The 20,848-nt window shown below is 46.9% G+C and overlaps 2 protein-coding genes across 2 annotated transcripts in view; one reads left to right on the top strand and one right to left on the bottom strand.

Moving 5' to 3' along the window:
• Eif4ebp2 (eukaryotic translation initiation factor 4E binding protein 2) overlaps positions 1-7,450 on the bottom strand; it is a 30,288-nt gene extending 22,838 nt beyond the window's left edge. The window contains exon 1 of the mRNA XM_008827787.3: positions 7,064-7,450. Within this exon, the coding sequence (XP_008826009.1) occupies positions 7,064-7,208 (145 nt within the window). The 5' untranslated portion in view covers positions 7,209-7,450. The remainder of the gene's footprint in view (positions 1-7,063) is intronic.
• A 277-nt stretch (positions 7,451-7,727) lies between these two features.
• Lrrc20 (leucine rich repeat containing 20) overlaps positions 7,728-20,848 on the top strand; it is a 133,352-nt gene continuing 120,231 nt past the window's right edge. The window contains exon 1 of the mRNA XM_029560952.1: positions 7,728-7,807. The gene's annotated coding sequence lies outside the window, so the exon portion shown is untranslated. The remainder of the gene's footprint in view (positions 7,808-20,848) is intronic.

Consider the following 20,848-nt stretch of genomic DNA (forward strand, 5'->3'; position numbering starts at 1 on the left):
CAGAAAAGCAAACCAAACTAGGGACACACAGAAAGAACAGCTGTTAAGGAACAGCATCAGGGATTTGTTTTGTTGCTCGTACTCCAACCTCAGCTCCCATGTGCTGGGATTTCAGGAATGCATCACCACACCCAGTTAAAGAACACACAAGTTTTAAGGGAGTTTCAAAAAGCAAAGCAAAATGAATTTGAAAATGGTAGCCTAGGCTTTACCTACTGAGGGTAGGTCTCAACAGAAGTTCTATAAATAGAGCAGCAAAATTCTTAACAAGCATTTGTTCACTTTAAAGACCTGGGAGTCAAGAAAGTCCTGCCATTCACCAACAAGCTGTCTCCTGACCAGGTTCCCTTCCCCACTCAGTAGATGGAGCAGCTTTCTCCACAGTAGCTTTTCTGCCTGATATGCAAATCAAAGAGTCTCCAAACCATACAAATTCTTTCTATGAAACCGCCTTCATGCCTCTTGGTCCTGGAAAGGTTCTGCGGCATGACCCTGGAGTGTGGTATACAAATGGTCAACTCCTCCCAGTTCATTCAGCAGGCCTGGCAGGGCAGAGCTGTGCTACTGCACTAGCCACTGACAGAGCGGCCTTTTCAGTGCCCCAGCACCTGCCTTTGCCAGCTCACAATCCAGTCCCTTCCCAGTAAAAACAGGAAGCTGAAGGAGAGCATCTTAAACACATGATGAGTATAAGGATACAGCTTAAGTGCCTGTGGAAAACCAGAGCATGATGGTCTGTGTCACTGAGCTTTACATGCATTCTTCACAGGGAATACCGAAGTGCTGTGGCTAAGAACTGAAGTGAGAGGTTGGAAAGATGGCTCAGTGGGTAAGAACACTTGGTGTGCAAGCCCAAGGGCCCAAGTTCAAATCCCCAGCACCGACGGAAAAAGCCGAGGGCAGCTCCTGGCTTGTTAATCTCAGTGCTTGGTTTGTGGAAGAAGTGAGAAAGGATTGCTGGGGCTTGCTGCTCGGTTAGCATAGCCCCAAACTAGCAAACCCTGTCTAAAAGGGAGAAGGTCTAGAGTGACAGGCCAAGGCAGGCAACGTTTTCCTCCGGCTTCTGCATGGGTGCACAGGGTATGTATGCATATACATGCAAAAAAGGGAACCGAGGAGCTGGAAAGATGGCCAAGGAGCTGGAGAGATGGCTCGGCGGTTAAGAGCACTGACTGCTCTTGCAGAGGTCCCAGGTTCAACTCCCAGCACCCACATGGCTGGTAACAACCATCTGTAACTCCAGTTCCAGGGGATCTGACACCCTCTTCTGACCTCCATGGGCACTGCATGACACAGGTGCACCTACCTACATGCAGGCATGACACTCATACACAGAAAAATAATAAATTAAAAAAAAAGCCAGGCGTGGTAGTGCACGCCTTTAATTCCAGCACTCAGGAGGCAGAGGCGGGCGGATCTCTGTGAGTTCAAGGCCAGCCTGGTCTACATAGTGAGTTCCAGGACAGCTGGGGCTACAGGGAGACCCTGTCTCAAAAAGATCAAAAACAAAAACAAACAAAATATATACACAAAGGAAATGAAGGGCCAGAGACATGGCTCAGCAGGTAAAGACACCTGCCATCAATTTCTGGGACCCACACGGAGGAAGGAGAGAACTGATTCTAACCTACACATATGCCATGCATGCACACACGGGAATGCACAGAAAATAAATAACTCAGCCCAAGATCACTGAGCGAGAGACATTCCATAAAGGTCAGACACTGGCCCACTTTCCCTGTACCTACACACAGATTAAAAAGCTGATCTTAAGCTGGGCTTGGTGGCGCATGCCTGTAGTCCCAGCACTTGGGAGGCAGAGGCGGGTGGATCTCTATGAGTTCAAGGCCAGCCTGGTCTACATAGTGAGTTCCAGGACAGCTGGGGCTACAGAGAGACCCTGCTTCAAAAAAGACAAAAAAAAAAAAGCTGATCTTTCCCCAAACATGCTTTTTTATGTAGCTCACTCTATTCTTAAGGGGATTATTTTCTCTTCTTTATTTCCAGATCCTTCCAATGGTCCTAAGGGAGCCAAAGCAGAAGGAAGAAGTGAGCGAAGAGGCAGAGGGCAGCCGAGGCCCCTGCTGCTCCTGTGTACTGTGTACTTTTCCACAGCTGAGGAGAATGGTCAGGAAGAGAGGGGCAAAGAGGAAGGCTAAACTAGGTCACTGTATTTCTGCTTGTTCCCCAGAGCACAAGTCTCTCAGAAAAGAAATAAGGCAGCAGAAAGAGAACATTAGCCAGCCTTGTAGGGGTAGAACTGTCTCTTTAAATGTCTGCCAACTTCCTTCCCTAGGAAGATAAATGCCTAAGATAGTGAGGCAGAAACTGGGTGTTGATAAGGTCACTAAATTGGAGGCTATCCACTGACCTTAATTGGCAGTATGATGCTAGCAAGTTAATTTATTTGGGTCCCTTAATTATAAAATGAACTCATCAGGTTCCTCAGGCTAACCAGAGTGTTGTAAAAGAAAGCTCAGCCTGCATAGTGATGCACACCTTTAATCCTAGCACTTGGGAGGCAGAGGCAGGTAGATCTCTGTGAGCTTGAAGCCAACCTGGTCTACATAGTGAGTGGAGACCCTATCTCAAACAAACAAACAAACAAAAACAACAGAAATAAATAATAAAAAAGAAAGCTCACTCTTCAAATAAACTCACCTTCCATGAAGGCTAAAAGCAGTTTCTCAATGGAAGAGCCAACAACCATCCCATCCCTCCATGGGCAGAGAGGGGAAAAAATACACAAAACCTTTCCTTCAATAACCACAAAACTCTCCTTACACCAAGAGAAGTCAAGATGTCCCAGCAAGTGTGTTTTTAACCCACTCTCATGTCCCAAACCACGAAAGGCAATTTGGAAAACCTCTAGGGTGGGCTTATTCTGGATTTTCAAAGACTAAAGGACTCTGGCCCCAACAGGCCTGATCATTCAGCAAATCAAGCACTATTCTGGAATCGTCCTGAGGGGACATCCCAGGTTTTCAGAAGCTTGAGGCAAGAAATGTGCTCCCTTCCCTTTTACTAAACAGAAATTTTCGTCTAAGCCTTCTGCTAAATGTTTTGAGGTCTGAAATATGTAAGTCAGTCACTTGACCATGTGATTCCAGATTCCAGACTCCAAACCCTATCAGCAGTCTCAGTCTCTTCCAAAGCAAGAGTTTAAGCCCAATCAGCAGGGACTATACTTCTTACCTGCCTTGTTTTGTTCTGCTTTGATTTTTTTTTTTTTTTTTTTGGATTTTTTTTCCCACCTAGAAACGATTTTTTTAAATTGATTTAACTAACGAATTGGTAGAAATACTGAGTTGTGGCCAAGGCACAGGGAGTGCCTCTCCTGGATGCCTGGAGCAAAGTGTATGAGGAAGATGCAGGGGACTAAGATGTGGATGAGGCATCTGATTAGCAGCTAAACTGGAGTTTATTTTCCATCGTTTTTTCTCTTCTGCTTCGAGTTTCCAATGTGCATCATTACCTCACTGCAGTCTTCCTTTCACTGTCTGTAGATTTAAAGCTCCACAGTGCACTCCCCAACCTGTCTTCCTCCCCATGGAGCTGTTACAATCACATGCTTTCCTTCCATGTGTCTTACAAAGCCAGCATTTTTATTTTTATTTTGTGTCTGAGTGTTTTCCCTGCATGAATGTAAGTGCACCATGTGTGTGCCATGCCTGCAGAGGCCAGAAGAGGGTGTTGTGAGAAGAGGGATCATGTACCCTGGGGTGGCCCCTCTAACTCTCTATGTAGTTGAACCTGGCTTTGAACTCTAGATCCACTGTCTCTGCCGCCAGAGTTCTGGGATTATAGGCATGTGCACGCTAGGCTTTCCACTTCTTTGGTCCAGTCTTATTTTGCGCAAATGCTGCTCACAAAGTTTACTGAAGACATATAACCACATCCACATGTAGAGAGATGACCAAATGACAAATACCTTTACCCTGCTACAGAGAAATAAAATGACATAGGCCAGCTGTGGGGGGTGCGCCCGCTCTGGGCAGGTATCTGTGAGACTGAAGCCAGCCTGGTGCATGGTGAGTTCCAGGTCACCTGGGGCCACAAAACCAAAAATAGACATAGGAAGAAAGAGGGATGTAGCAAGAACAAGCACAAGTTTGATGACCTGAGTTTGATCTCTGAAACCTGAAGTGGAAGGGGAGAACTGAAAGTTGTCCTCTGATCTCCACAGGCACACCAGCACACACACATTAATTGTAAAGGCCATCTTAAAAAAAAAAAAATTCTAGACTGGTGTGGTGGCACTTGTTAATCCCAGCACTTGGGAGGCAGAGGCAGAGGAAGGCAGATCTCTCAGAGTTCAAGGTCAGCCTGGCCTACAAATTGAATTCCAGGCCAGCTGGGCCTACAGGGAGACCCTGTCTCAAAAAGGCCAAAACAAACAAACAAATAAACAAAAAATCCAAAGTGGAAAAGAATTCAGGGTATGTTTACAAACACCATTAAGTTAACCACTATAAAGAAGTACTCAAATCCAACCACAAAATCTCTCCTGTGTAAAAATCCAAAGACCTCCAGACAAAGGCAGGGGGAATCTCTGAGTTTGAGGTCAGTCTGGTCTATATAACAAGTTCCAGGTCAGCCAAAAATATTTTTTTTTAATTAAATAAATAAAATCCAAGACTACTGTGATAGATTCTGGCAACAAATTCTAAATGAACCAAGTATTTAAATCTAAAACAAAAACCCTGTGCATAGAAGCTGTGTGGAGTAAGGTTGAGGGATAGTTGATCAAGCAGCAGTTGCAGCTAGGAGAACCTTCCCAGGCATCTTAGAAGCTAACCCAAACTGCAAGACAGCTTCTCTTTATTTTTTAAAAATATTTTATTTATTATTTTTATTTTATGTGTATGAGTGTTATGCCTACATGTAAGTAAGTGCACCCGTGTTGTGCAATGCCCACGGAGGACAGAAGAGGCTGTCAGATCCCCTGGAACCAGAGTTATGGACAGTTGCCACATGGGCGCTTGGGATTCAAACCTGGGTCTTCTGCAAGAACAGTCAGTGTTCTTAACCCCTGAGCCATCTCTCCAGACCCAGCTTCTCTCTTTAAAGCAACGCTTAAACTGAGCTGGGCATGGTGGTGCACTCCTGTAATCCCAGCACTTGAGAGGCAAAGGCAGGCAGATCTCTGTGAGTTTGAGGCCAGCCTGGTCTACAAAGTGAGTTCCAGGCCAGCTGGGGCTACAGGGAGAACCTGTCTCAAACACGCACACAACGCTTAAGCACCAGTGCTTTTTCTTTGTGAAAGCACAGCAGCTCAGTGTTTGGAATATGACTTCAGGTTTCCCCCTGTGGCTCTTCCCTTGGGAGAGTCAGATTAGTTAAGACTGAAAAATTTGGTTCCTTTCCCAAATGTGCTGTGAACTGCTGGAAGCAGAGGCATTTTACTGACTGATACCACAGTGAAGTCTGGAATAAGTTACAGAGCCCTCTCCAATACCTTGGAAATAATCAGTTTCTTAAAAGCTATCAGCTCAACTTCAAGTCAACTCCATCTGGGATGGACAGATTTGGGTCTGCTAAAATCGTCCATGATTAGAAAGCATGCTCCAGCAGGCATGGAGGTCCAGGTTAGATAAGCTACATGGGGCACTGTCTCAAAAAAAAAAAAAAAAAAAAAGAAAGAAGGAAAGAAGGGAAGGGAGGGAGGGAAGGAGAAGTATAACCTGCTGGTTTTAAATAGACCAAATCAGGAAAGTTTCTTCAGCTGGTCAAGCCCCTCACCAGATTCACACTATCTACAGTAGGCCTGTTTTACCCATTCTTAAACCTGGCTCTCTATAGGTACTGATGATGATGAGCTTCCCCTTCCTGGGTCATTTTTAAAGTGTTTCAGGGCAGTCCAAAGCAGACTGGCCTGGCTGGATCCCCTGCCAAGTTCTCTCCTAGATTTGTTTTGCTCTATCTCTCCCTTTTTTTTTTTTTTTTTTTTTTTTTTTTTTTTTTTTGCTTGTTTGGAATTCATTATGTAGCTCAGGCTGCTCTTAAACCCACGGGCATCCTCCTACCTCAGTCTCCCCCAGAGCTGTGATTACAGCCCTAAACGACTACACTCAGCCTTTAAGATTTCTCTCTTGGTGTTGGCAAAAAGGTCCCCTTACTCTGTGCCTTCTCTTGTGCCCAGACCTACGTGCAAGAGATAGGTTAAGGTCCTGGACTCAAGGGGAGGGTGAGCAAGCCAACCAAGTCCACGCTTTAGCCAAAGGCCAGCTATTGGGTCAACAAAAGAGTAAGTTCTCAGATTAAAAAGGACGCCGGGTTCCTTTCTATAGAGCCCGGAGGATCCCCTCCCAGGCTCCTCCCAGGAGAAGAGTTTAGGCAGGACACCGACAACCTTTGCCCTTCCTTCTCCCGTGACCGATTCAACACGCTTCACCTTTCCCCCAAAGCTGCTTGTAAACAGTTCCGGGCCATCCTTGGAAACACAATGCCAGGAACCTCCTCCGCTCCACTCCACTCTTCAAGCCCCTTCCCCAGGCTCAAACCCCACCCGACTTGGGTGTGCTGCTTGACAAAGCCCCGTTTCACCATGTCAAAAAGGAGCCCCCCAAGGTCCTGGCCAAAAAGCTGACAGTGCTCCACCCTCACCTCCTCCCTCTAGGTCACCACCAGATCGTTATTTTATCACCCAGTCCTCCAGACCTGGGGCTCCCCCAACCCTGAGGACTCTTCCAACAAAGTAAACAATACTGTCAAAGGAGGATAATTCTGGGCGAGGCTTGCAGAATGCGCTCCAGCCTCCCGTGGTTCTAAATGCAGCTAGTCACCCAGGGTCCCACAATGGACCCTCGTCCCCAACTCCCCTTCCCCAAAGGGTCATGGGACAGCTCCGAAGGCAAGCACCAACGTGCACGGTCTGCAGCGCAGAGGGCAGTGCAAGACCCAGTGTAGCGGATGTGCCGGGCAGGGGCGGAGAGGAAGCGACAGGGTGAGTGTGCATAAGTGCCACGAAGTGGGAACCAGGGCTCAGCGCGCAACGCCAGTGCCGCGATCCCGGGCAGGCGCGCGGGACCCTGGGTGCGCGGGGCCCGGCCGCGGCGCTCACCTCCCGGCGTGGTGGAGAACAGCGTCCCCCCGGGCGTGGTGCAATAGTCCTGAGGTAGCTGCGCGGCGTCGCTGATGGCCACAGTGCGCGTGGGGATGGCGCGGCTCTGGCTGGGCTGGTGGCCGCCGCCAGCCGATGCTGACATGGCTCGGGCGCGGGCTCGCGGCTTTGTCCGGAGGGCGGGCGGCGGCGGGGCCCGAGCGGCTCCGGCTTCTCGGACGGGCGGAAGGGCGCACTCGGCTCCGCGCTTGCCTGCTCGCGCTCCGTCGTCCGGCTCCGCTCCCGCCGCCGCTGCCGCCGCCGCCCGGTCCTTCGGCCTCCGCCCGCAGCCTCAGCAACAGCAGTAGCTGCAGCAGCGGCAGCAGCGGCGACGACGACCGGAAGCAGGCGAAGGCGGGAGCCAGAAGGAGTTCGGATGGGGAGGGGCAGTAGAGCCGGAGGTGACGTAATGGTGAGTGGGCGGGGCACAGGGCGGGGCTGAGAGCTCTGGGTGGGCGGGGTGCGGAGGGGCAAGGCTGGGCTGACCAGGCCCGAGCTCCGAGAGCTCCTGTAAGCGCTGAAGATGGAAGTGACGAGCGCGTGGCCGGGCGCAGGGGGGCGTGGTCCTTGGAGGGGGAGGGGCATAATGGAGGACCGGGCTGGCGAGGCGCGCAGAGGGCTAAGCTGAGCTCCGAGGGGCCGGAATCTGGATTGAACGTGTCTGCGCTGTCCCAGCAGACCAGGAAAACTTTTGTCTTGTGTGTGGTATGTGTATGTTTAGTTGCCAATCAACACTACTTTCCTGGAGCCGACTTCAGTTTACTATTTGTAACCAAAAGTATCATTTTGGGGGGTTGGAAAGATGGCTCAGCTGGTAAAAGCGCTGCAAGCCTGACAACTTGAGGTACCGGGACCTAGCTTTTTCCATGAATATTGGGAATCAGAACTCAGGTTGTTGCACAATAAGCACTTTACCAACTGAATCATCTCCTCAGCCCAAGGCATTTTATCTTTTGCCTGTCATTCTCGCAGCCCCCCCCCCCGCCCCCAGCATCTCCTGTTTCCCACCTGGGTATGTAAACCTGAGTGCCAGGGCTCGGAAAAACACATTGGAGCCGGGCCTGGAAGGAGGACCCTCTCCATTCAGAACGGAGACTTTTCCAACCTTTAGTTTACCACGCACCGTCCCCACACTGCTCCTGTGTCTCCCAGGACTTAGATGGCCATGAGACCTGCTCTATCTGGTATTCAGCTCCTGGCAAGGGAAATCTCTCATCCCTTGTGGCTCTGGGGATGGGGAGGACCTCTGTGAGAGAGGACAAGGAGATTCCACTCCTAAAATCCTGTCCTCTGGGGTCCAGGACCTGAAGAGGCTTTTGGCTCTGAGTCCCTTCCTTGCTTTTCTGCAGTCGGCTAACTTGCTGACCACTTGTTTTTCTGCTCTCCAGCTTCCAAAATTGTGTTGCCTTTTCTAGCTGCTTGTTTTGTTTATTTGTTTGTGGTGGTGATAGGGATCAAATTCCGGGCCTTAGGTGAGGACTCTAATTCTGAGCTACACCCAGTCCTGCTATTTAATCCCTGAAAGTTTGTCTTTTACTTCTCCTCCTCCTCTTCCTTCTACTCTTCTTCCTTCTCCTCATCCTCCTCTTTCCTCCTCTTCCTCCTCCTCCTTTTCTTTCTCCTCCTCCCCACCCCCTTTTCCTGGACCTCAGCCTCCTCCTCCTCTTCTTCCTCCTCTTCCTCCTCCTCTCCCTTTCCTCATTCTCCTCTTTCTCCTTTTTTTTCTTATTTTTTTGTAGTTTCGAGACAGGGTCTTGCTATGTAACTCAGGCTGGCTTTGAATTTGCTATTCTTCTGCTTCAAACGAAGTGCTAGGATCACAGAAAATACCCCCACAGAAACACCCAAAGGTCAGTCTCTTAAGATTCAAGATCCAGTCAAGTTGACAACCAAGATTAACCATCACAACAATCTTGCAGAATCCATCATTTTGAAGAGCTACTTTCCTGAACCAGACATGGTCAAGAGACAGGAATACGCAAACTACTGTCACAACAGCCAGCACCTTCTAAGGCACAACTCAGAGGTCAGGGTCAAAGCCCCACGGAGCCTGCTAAATCCCTATCAGCAAGTGAAGGTTTGGAGGGGAACTACTTCCCTTCCACTTAGCTCTGAATTCAGGACTTGTGTGAGGGCGTCTGATGGGGTAACTCAAAAGCTAGTGTCTCTCGGGGAATGGTGGCACACAATCTTTAATGCCAACACCTGGAAGGCAGAGGCAGGTAGATCTCTGTGAGTTTGAGACCAGCCTGGTCTATATAGTGAGACTTGGTCTCAAAAATCAAAAACAAAAACAGAGAAAAAAGAAAAAGAAAGAAAAGATACTGCCATACTGCCTGAAGAAATTGTGAGAAATGTGGATGTTTCTTAGCTTTCCCCCTGCACCTTTTTTTGTTTTTGTTTTCTTTTGCTTATTTTTTGAGATAGGGTCTTCCTGTAGCCCCTACTTGCCTGGAACTCTTTATGTAAACCAGGTTGACCTCAATCTTACAGAGATTCTCCTGCCTCTGCCTCTAGAGGACTGGGATTAAAGGTATGCACTACCATGCCCAGCTAACTGCACTTTTCTTTTTAATTAAAAAAAACTATTGGGGCTGTAGAGATGGCTCAGAGGTTAAGAGCATTGACTGCTCTTGCAGAGGACCCAGGTTCGATTCCCAGCACCCACATGGTGGCTATGAACCATCCTAACTCCAGTTCCAGGGGAATCCAAAGCCCTCATCTGACTTCTGCAGCATTGCACCACATGGGTGCACTCACATACATGCAGGGAATACACTCATACACATAAAATAATAAATAAAATATTTTTAAAAAATTATTATTGGAACTGGACATGGTGGCACACGCCTTTAATCCCCCAGCACTCAGGAGGCAGAGGCAGGTGGATCTCTGTGAGTTCAAGGCCAGCCTGGTCTACATAGTGAGTTCCAGGACAGCTGGGGCTACAGGGAGACCCTGTCTCAAAAAGACCAAAAAAAAAATTATTATTGGGACTAGAGAGCTGTCCCAGCAGTTAAGAGCACAGTCTGCTCTTATAGAGGACCCGGATTCAATTCTCAGCACCAACATAGTGGCTAACAACTGTCTGTAACTCCAGTTCTAGGGGATCCGACACCCTCTTCTGACCTCTGTGGGCATTGCACAATACGGGTGCACCTACGCGCATGCAGGCAATACACTCATACACATAAAATAATAAAATAATAAAACACAATTTTTAAAAAATCATTATTCATTTTTATTTTTTTATTTTTTGCCACCAGTGCCATCATGGTGTGTGAAGTCACCACCTTGGCTCATGAATCCTGGAATAATATTTGAAAGCAGGAGCCCTTAGAACAAAATCCTTTCTCTCTAGTGTTTAGGGCATGAAAGTTTTCTGCTGTCTTTGGAACTCTGTCTGCAAACAGTTTGAGGATATAGCCCATGGGTTCACCATCGATTGTGTTGTGGAAGAACATGGTGGGTTTGACCATGGCTGACAGCAAGGGACTACAGGGGGCAGCAGTGTCTGTAAAGCCACGTTTATTCTATTTTTAAGTGTGTGTGTGTGCATGTGTGTGTGTGTACATGCACATGAGTGGGGGATGCTCCTTGAGACCAGAAGAGGGCATCAGATTCCTTAGAGTTGAAATTACAGTTGATTGTGAGCTGCCATCTCTCCAGTACCACCTCTGACTTTATATACAAAAAAATTTGCTGACCCCAAAGCCAAAGCAAGGGACAGGTGCTTTTAGAGTTTAGTCCCACAGGCTAGGAGGAAGAATATGAGATAAGGTGAGAAAAATGATGGAGTTAATCCTATTTCCAGGTAGAAAATATGGTCTCTCTGTAGCCCCAGCTGACCTGGAACTCACTATGTACACCAAGCTGGTCTTAAACTCACAGAGATCCACCTGCCTCTGCTGCCCAAGTGCTGGAATTAAAGGTGTGCACCACCATGCCTGGCTGCCTGGCTTGTATTTTAATATTTTTTATTTATTTTTATTTTATGTGTATGAGTGCTTTGCCTGCATGTATGGAAGTGCATTCGTGTGTGAAATACCCATAGAGTCCAAAAGAGGATGTTGGATCCCCCGGAGCTAGAGTTATGGATAGTTGTTAGTTGCCATGTGTGTGCTGGGAGCTGAACCTGGATCCTCTGTAAGAGCAGCCAATGCTCTTAATTGCTGAACCATCTCAGCAGCCCCATCTCAGTTTTTTATTTTATTATTTTTTAATATTTTTATTTATTATAATTATTTTATGTGTATGTGTGTATTGCCTGCATGTAGGTAAGTGCACCTGTGTCATGCAATGCCTGCAAAGGACAGAAGAGACTGTCGGATCCCCTGAAACTGGAGTTATTGACAGTTGTTAACTGCCATGTGGGTGCTGGGATTCGAACCTGGGTCTTCTGCAAGAACAGTCAGTATTCTTATCTGCTGAGCCATCTCTCCAGCCCCCATCTTAGTTTTTTAAAGTCCTTTAATATAACTAGAGTTTTATTAAATTGAAGTGTCCTGGGTGTCTCCTGTAGAGATCTAGTCCGGTGTCTTGGACTTTGACTTCCCCAAACTCATCCCTCCTAACTTACTTCTGTCCCATTCCCTCCTCTTCTGCCTTGCCCAGGGTGGAGGCTGGTCCCAACCTTCTGCAATTCAGCTTCCTACTTCAGATCTGTATCACTAAGGATAATGGTCCCTCACATCTGGATAACACTTTTTGGTTCACAAAGCACTTTTGCAACCATAATCTCAACTGGCCACAGCCCTGTGATACAGACAGGTTGTTGTTTATTATTCTTTTAAAAATTTTTATTTATTATTTTAAAAATTTATGTGTATGACTGTTTTGCCTACATGTATGTAAATGTACCATGTGCATGCAGTGCCTGTGGAAACCAGAAGAGGACCTGGGATCTCCTGGAACTGGAGTTATAGACAGTTGCGAGCTACCATGTGGGTACTGGGAAGCAAGCCTGGGTCCTTGCAAGAGCAGCACGTGCTCTTAACTGCTGAACCATCTCTCCAGTCCTGTTTATTAGTCTTAGCTATGGTTTACAGATAAAGAAACTGCTGCTCAAGAAGATAGCTGACTTCTCTGAGGTGGCACAGCCAGAAGTGGGTGGAGCTTAACTAAGAGCTCAGGCTTCCAGCAGGTGGTCCTCTGCACACTCTCCTACCCGTGCTGACTTCCTGCATCCTTACAGTGTGCAAGGAATCCCTTGATCACCCACTGTCTTAGTTTGTTCTTCATTGCTGTGACAAAACACTCTGACCAGTACCAACTTGGGGAGGAAAGGGTTTATTTGTCTTACACCTCCCAGGTCACATGCAGTTCATCAGGGAGCCCAAGATAGGAACTCAGGACAGGAACCTGGAGGCAGGAGCTGGAGCACAGGCCATGGAGGAACACTGCTTACAGGCTTGCTCCCTTGGCCCCTGCTCAGCCTGCTTTCTTATGCAACACAGGCCCACCTGCCCAGGGGTGGCACCACCCACAATGGGCTGGGCCCTCCCACATCACTCATCAAGAAGATGCCCTTCAGACATGGCCACAGGCCAGTCCAATAGAGGCAATTCCCCGACTGAGGCTCCCTCAACCCAGGTGTGTCAAGTTGACACTAAAGCTATCCAGCACACCCACCCCTCATCATCATGCATGCAGAACTCAATGGGTCTTGGGCAGCACCCACTTCCTGCTTCCTGAGTTCCTGAAACAAGAAGGTGATGATGGTGATGATGATAGTTGTCATTTGTAAGCAGCAAGGTGTTGAGGCTGATGCCTTTGAGAGAACTTGTCTTAGATGCCCTTCCTGCTCTCCACAGTAGGAATCATTTCTATTTACAGATGGGCAAGCACTTTCAGAGAAATTTGCTTAGCCAAAGTGGCCCAATGTATCACTAGAAATATGTGTGTGTGTGTGTGTGTGTGTGTGTGCGTGTGTGTGCAGGTGTATGTGCACATGTGTACATGTGTGTGTGCAGGCCAGAGGTTGAAGTTGGGTGTCTTCAGTTGCTCTCCACCTTTGTTTTTTGTTGTTTCTTTTGTCAAATTATTGTTGTCATTATTATTATTATTATTATTTTATTATTTTATTATTATTATTATTATTATTATTATATTACGTGTACTTGCCACAGTGGAGCATGTGGAGGTCAGAGAACAACTTTTTGGAGTCAGTTCTCTCCTTCCACCTTTATGTGCTTTCTGGGGATTGAACTCAGGGCATTAGATTTTCAAGGAAAGTTCTTTTACTCACTGAACCATCAGCCCCTCCATTGTGTTTTGTTCATTTATTTGTTTGTTTATTTTAAATATTTTGTTTTTATTTATGTGTGTATATGGGTGGCAAGTGCCCTTGGAGCTCAGAAGCAGGCATTAGATCCCCTGAAACTGGGATTACAGGAAGTCGTGAACTGACTTATGTGGGTGCTGGGATCTGAACTCAGGTCCTCTGCAAGAGCAACAAGTGATCTTAATCACTGAGCCATCTCTCTAGACCCTATCTTGGTTTTTAAGACAAGGTCTCTCACTGAACCTGGAGCTCATCAATTCTGCAAGGCTGGCCAGCCAGTGAGCCTCAGGGGTCCCTGCTTCTCCAGCACTGGGATTAAAAGCCTACATCATATACCTGGCTGTTTACATGGGTTCTGGGGGATTAAACTCAGGTCTTCATGTTTGCATGGTAAGCACTAAGCCATCTCTCCAGCCCCAGAAATTTCTTATAGTTGTCAGGAACTGTTCCCAGTGCCCAGGGGCTGACATCAGGCATGCCTTCACCACTAGCTCGATGTGTATCTGACCATGAGCTGTAAGCCTGGAGTCTGAAAAATGTAAGGAGGAATCTCTTCCTCACCGAGCACTCCCCTGAGCATTAAGGGATAGTATCAGACATCAAACAGATCCAGGAAGTTTCCAGAAGTCATCAGAGCTGGAGACAAGCAGGCAGGACAGCAGTCAGTTTGTCTGTTTGTCTGTCTGTACAACTATGCCAGAGAAGGCTATGCTTTGCTCCCAGTATTTTCCCCTTTGGCAATCTTGTCAGGTGATGCCTCTGTCTATCACTGCAGACTTCAGAAAACGGGATTTGGAGAGTTTAGGAGATAGCTCAGTTGGTAAATGCCTGCCATACAACTATGAGAACCTGGGTTTGGATCCCCAGCACCCATGTAAAACTGACCCAGCTGTAAGCCTCGTGCTAGGGGACTGGGCAGAGACAAGAGGATCTCTGAGTCTCACTTGACAGCTAATCTAGCCAACTGGTGAGCTTCAGTTTCAGTGAGAGATTCTGCCTCAAAAAACAAGGTGGAGGGTAGTTAAGAGCACTGGCTGTTCTTGCAGAGGACCTGGGTTCAGTTCCTAGCACCTACATGGAAGCCTCCAACTGCCTCTAACTCCAACTCCAGGATTTCTAATGCCCTCTTCTGGTCTCCTTGGGCACCTGAACTCATGTGTATATAGCCACACAAAGATACATACAAAGTAAAAAATTTTTAAGAAAGAGGCAGGGAGAGAGAATAGAGTATAGCTTGTTCAAGGTTACATGGCCCTGATAAAGTTCTCTGCTGAAGCCAGTTTGGAATCTTCCTGAATCCTTTACAAGTCAGCACCTGTCTCTCCTGTCTTTCTTCTTCCTCATCCTGATGTTCGGTCAAGGATTCTTCTGCCTCTTATTTGCCTATTTCCTGAGCCTTCAGGGTGAAAGGAAGGTCAGGACTGTGGTGTGCTCCAGGCCACAGCATCTGGTGGAATGTGCTGGATTTGAGAGATTCAGCTCCAACCAGTGAAAGAGAGCAGTTTTGGAATGGAAATGCACAGTCATCCAAATAGTGAGTACATGCCACGCCCTGCACCAGCCTCAGCCCACAGGCAGGGCACACTATGTACTGAGCCTGCGAGCCAAGGGAGGTGCTTGCCAAGTTGAGGCAAGAGGTGCTTGGCCCAGGAACTTCTGCCATCTCTTGGGTAGGTCTAAGGGTTGTCAAGGCAAATTCTGTATAGTGACTGGGAGGGCATAGAGGGCTCAGGGTGGAAGATCTGATTGAGGGTGATCTGATTCTCAGCCTATCAGGGTATAGTCAAGCCTCCCTTTTTGTCTGTTGATCACCCATTTGTTCTCAAGTGCTCACTCAGCTCCTACTGAGGCCTGGGCTATGTATGTTGGGTTGCATCACTATCTTCTATGACTTTCCATTCTTCTTGGACTCTTTAATAAGCCCCATCGAGTGTCATTCTCACCCACCTTGCTCTCTCTCACTTTCTGTCCTCCTGAGGCTCTGATAACCCATCACAAGGCCTTTGCACATGCCATTCTCTTTGCCTGGTTGTCTTTGAGGCAAACAAAAACTCAGGATCCTGGTGTCACACCCTTAGTGTGGATGGGGCCCGAGACTTGCTTCTAACCAAGAGAAATACAGCAAAGGTCAGGAGGCCATACCTGTAATTATGTTAATTTACTTTGGAGTCTTTCTATAGTCTGTCTACACTCTGCTGATCTGGGGTACATAGATGTTTCCTTTTTATCTTCCCCAGAGAAGTCATATGACACACTCAGCCTAGTAAACACCCTAGTGTCTGTCTCTCTTTGTCTCTGTCTCTCTGTCTCTGTCTCTCTCTGTGTGTGTGTGTGTGTGTGTGTGTGTGTGTGTGTGTGTGTGTGTGACTGGCTTTGAAGAAGTGGCCTGCAGCTCTGTAATAGAACTGATCCTCTAAATCCTGGCTGTACTGGCTGTAGTAACTCTGTGTTGCAGGAAGACGCTGTTCTATGTGCCAGACTTCAGCATTCAAGCCTTCCTTCCCACTGCTGGATGGGGTTTGCTCAGACCAACAGAACTCCTGATAAGGGCAAGGATGGGGTGTATAAACAAAACTTTTCCTGAGCCTGGTTGTTGGTGCCTCATCTTGTCTGAGCCCAGAGTCACCTCTACTGCTCTAACACTAGGGAACAGCTGTGATCCAGGTTCTAGGGAACAGCTGCTGCAGACATGTTGGAGTCATGTAAAACAGGAGCTTTCTGGGCAGATGTTGTTTTTAGCAGTATAGCTGTCCTGAGTCATACGTATTCCTGTAAGTAACCCTGATGAACTCATTTAATCACCAAGCTTGAATTGTTGGAATCTTTATTTGGTCTGCACCCTCCTCATTTGGGTTAAATAGATGTTTCTCTCTCATCCCCTCTTTTTTTTGAGACAGGGTCTTATGTAACCCAGGCTAACCTCTAAGTCACTATGTAGCTGAGACTGGTCTTGAACTCTTGTTCCTTCTGCCTCTACTCCCTCAGTGCTGGGATTACGAGAGTACACCATTGTGCCTGACTGTTTTACTTTTTGAGATAGGAAACTCACAGCAATCCTCCTGCCTCAGCCACTCAAGTGCTGGAATTATAGGTGTGAGCCACTAAGCCTGCTGAAGAGATGTTTTTGTTTTGTTTTTTAATGTTTTCCCAGAAAAATCATGAAACAAGTCCAGTGGTAGAGCATTTACCTAGCATGCAGGAGCCCCTGAGTTTGATCCTTAATGAGAGAGAAAGGAGCAAGCAGCAAGGCACCCTGAATCCATGAATCCTACAGCCTATAGTAAGTTTAATTCTGCCAATGTCTGATTAATCTTGGATGCAGTCCTTCCCCAGTCCAGCCTCCATGTGAGACCTCAGCCCTGGCTCACACCTTGACTATAGCCTTGCAGAGGACTCTTCATGCAGAAATGATGGGCATGTACCATGCTGTGTTAAACCCGTTTGCTGTCCCTTTGCCCTCCAAAAGCACATGAGAACCTGGGACTTGGTTCTATAGGCAGCTCAGAAAACCAATCCATTTCCTCTTTCCTCATTGCCCCACCCCATTCAGAGCCCTTTCCCAGGACAATCCCGAGGTCCAGGGTCTCCTAGGCAAGTTCCCAGAGCTCAGGGGCCTCTCTCCTTCACAGGATCTGCTCAGTTCTGTGTCAGTGCTTATCCAACCTCTGCCCCACTAAGCCAAATAGATATTTGATATGCTGAACATTCTATGTGAGGAGTGGGGTGGTGATAGACTTGGGGTGTTCAGTGGTTAGAAGCTAAAACGGTCTGAGGAAGAGCTGGACAACAAATCTTTAATTTTTCTTTTATCATGACACATCTGAACAAATAAAGTGTGTTGGGGGCATTGTTGATGGGGATAATGTTTTGGTGGAGCAGTCACACAAAGCCACATCCCCAGGCTTGGCAGGAGCACGCTGCTCTTGGAAGCTCTGGCTCTTTCCTTTTGTGAAGGAACATCTTGTATTCTGATCTTCACTTTCTGTGAGTTTCTACCTACAAAGTCAGAGGTTGGAAGACACAGGGGGAGAAGGAAGGGTACAGTGAGTAGAGGGTTCTAGCTTGACTGTTTCAATAAGACCCATTGAGTCAGGCAAGGGGGCACACAACTATAGTCCCAGCTACTCAGGATGCTGAGGCTAGAGACTGACTTGAGCCCAAGAATTCCAGGCCAGCCTGAGCAAGAGTGAGACCCTCATCCAAAAAACAAAGGCCCATGAAATGCCACATGCTTAATAGATACAAGTACATGCAGTGTTATGGATGGAGCCATGTCTAGTCAAAATGATTTTGTATGCAGATGCACGTATGTGCACATGTGTGGAGGCCACAGGTTAATCTTGCGTGTCTTCTTCGGTCATTATTCACCTCAAAAATTTTTGTCGTTGGGGCTGGAGAAATGTCTCAGCGGTTAAACAGGACCCAGGTTCGATTCCCAGCACCCACATGGCGGCTATGAACCGTCCTTATAAAAATAAATATAATAAAAATAAATACTAATATAAATAAAATATAAATAGTAATATAATAAAAATAATAATTAAAATAAAATACTATTTTTTTGTTTATTTGTGTGTGTGTGCCTGTTTGTATGTGTATCACATGTGTGCTGGTACCCTTGGAGACCTGTAACTCCAGTTCCAGGGGAATCCGATGCCCTCTTCTGACCTCTGAGGCATTGCATGACATGGGTGTACTCACATACATGCAGGCAATACACTCATACACATTAAAAATAAAAATAATAAAATATTTAAAAAAATTTGTTGTTGTTTGGGCTGGAGAGATGACTCAGTGTTTAAGACCCAGATTTGATTCTCAGCAACCACATGGCAGCTAACAACCATTTGTAACTCCAATTCCAGGGGATCTGACACCCTCTTTTGGCCTCTGTGGGCATTGTGCGCATGTGGTACACTTACATACATGCAGGCAAAACATTCATACACATAAAATAAAAATAATGTATGTAGGCTGGGCATGGTGACATGTGCTTTAATCTCAGCACATGGGAGGCAGAGGCAGGTGGATCTCTGTGAGTTTAAGGCCAGCCTGGTCTACATAGCCAGTTCCAGGCCAGCTGGGGCTGCAGGGAGACCCTGTCTCAAAGACCAAAAAAAAGGAAAAAAAATTATATAATAATAAAAATAAAAGACTAAATTCTTGTTTATTTGTATGTGTGTGCCTGTTTGTATGTGTATCATGTATGTGCTGGTGCCCTTAGAGACCGGAAGAAACCACCAGATCCTCAGCACTTGGGAGGCAGAGGCAGGCAGATCTCTGTGAGTTCAAGGCCAGCTTGGTCTACATAGCCAGTGCCAGACCAGCTGGGGCTACATGGAGACCCTGTCTCAAATAGGCAACTGATTTAATGCGAAAAAGAAAAATCAACAAGTTTTGTCTGGGCATATGCTCACTAGCCAGAGACTACATTTCCCAGACTCACTTGCAGCTAGGTAGGGTCCTGGGAGGGACTAAATCAGGACTTTGGCATGTAAGAGAAAGTGATGTTTGTACCACGTGGGTTAGCACTTTAAAGGCAGAGTGGCTCTGCTTCTCCTGTCACCTCAGAAGTGCTGTAGGTGCAGCTTGACCTTGGCCCAGAGCAGGAAGGATCCTGCTGAAGGTGCCAGAGGTACTGGCCTTGTGGGTTTTGGAGCAGTGATATCAGCCTCTCCAGGCGCACTTATTTCCAGAGGAAAATAAGTGGAGCTGTAGTGTTTTCTGAGTTTTTACTGTAGCATCTTAGCTCACTCTAATAGAGAAGCTCCCTGAGAAGAGAGCTGAGTCTCAGTGTGCCTGCAGACACAGCTGTCCTCCAAAACTCCAGGGAGACACTCTCTACCCTGGCACACTTTAAGTTCCATTTCCAAGTTCCATTTCTAGCTCTGGCTCTGTTTCTTCCTGGGTGTGTGGGGGGGTGGGGGAAGGTGGACTGGGGTGAGGCAAACCAGGTGGCTGACTGCAACATTTAAGGAGGTGCTGACTTTCAGGAACCTGCAAGTTGAGGGTTGGCACTAAAGAAGTAGTGCATCCTTAAATTTTGTATCCTAGTGAGCCTCTCCCTCTTTCCAACCTTGCCTGAGGCCAGGGCATTTTCTTTAAAAGACTTTCGCTGTTTGACCTACCTGCTAAGGAAGCCTCTAACTCACCAAGAGGAATTCTTTGGCGAAATCAGCAAAGAGGTTTCTAAACTGCATGTACAAAATGGTGGTTTTCAGGAAAAAGTCTGTAAATCTCTAACTGGAAGGACATGCTTCAAATGAGAACTGCAACTACCTTTGGAGGGAAGGCTATAGGTGACTTTTTAACCCTGTTGTCTTTCCCTATGTTTCATAAACATTCTGTTCCATAAATGGTGTTTTATTACAGTGTTGTTCCCAGCTGAGTTGGCACTTCCTTTCCTGTAGGATAGAAATTAAACACTTAAGTGGGGAGTGGTGGCCCACGCCTTTAATCCTAGCACTCAGGAGGCAGAGGCAGGTGGATCTCTGTGAGTTCCAGGCCAGCCTGGTTTCCATAGTGAGTTCCAGGTCAGCTGGCGCTACAGGGAGACCCTGTCTCAAAAAGACCAAAAAAAGAGAGTTGGTTCTCTCCTTCCACCTTGTGGATCCTGGGAATTGAACTCAGGTCGTCAGTCTCAGCAGTAAGCACCTTTACCTACTGAATCATCTTTCTGGCCCAGGATTGAAATTAGACACAAACCAGTTCTAAAGGGAAAAAGTTCAAGGTGTTTTTTTTTGTTTTTTTTTTTTTTTTTAACATTAAAAACAGTAAGTTTCCAGAGCAAAGACACAGCTCCTTCAAAAGTGGCTATAAAATTTCTAGGTTCACTGTTGAGTCAATACAGTTGTACAATATCGAACTCACTGTGGGCCCTGTGAGACATAAGATTGAATGAGTTTTTAATCCTTGAAGGAGATCTCCATTTTATTCTGGAGTGTACTGTTTCGTGCAGAAGGACTCATTGTTTTTGCTACTGGCTCTGAGATGTTGGCGCATGGGTCTCTAATCTGTGTGTATCCGGTTGTTACTAGTCATGATCGTTTGCACTCGGATCCTTGGTGCCTGTGTATGTCTATGAAGTCATTGGGTGGATTTCAATGGTGATGTTCATCACCTCTACTAATTAATATGACGTAGACTTTTATGCTTCCTCCTCAAATGTAATACATTTTTAAAATTTGTTGATTTTTTTTTTCTGTGTGTGTATGTCACACAGAGCATCCAAGGCCATCTTGTTCGACTGTACACCCACTTCCCGGGTGGCGCCCTCCCATGGCCTCCCTCCCCTCACTAGAGCCCTTGTACTCTGTTATCCCTGCTACTGTCCTCTGTGTTGTCAGCACCCCCGGCCATTCCCCACTACTTGTCCGTTTGGGGAATCTGGTCAGCCTATCTAGAGGTCTTTATTTTGGGAGGGTTGGCTGTTCCTTGTCTGGCAAGAGTCAGTTGTCAATGTT

The sequence above is a fragment of the Nannospalax galili genome, unplaced genomic scaffold, assembly GCF_000622305.1.
Source record: "Nannospalax galili isolate Female #2095 unplaced genomic scaffold, S.galili_v1.0 scaffold853, whole genome shotgun sequence".
Classification (NCBI taxonomy): Eukaryota; Metazoa; Chordata; class Mammalia; order Rodentia; family Spalacidae; genus Nannospalax; species Nannospalax galili.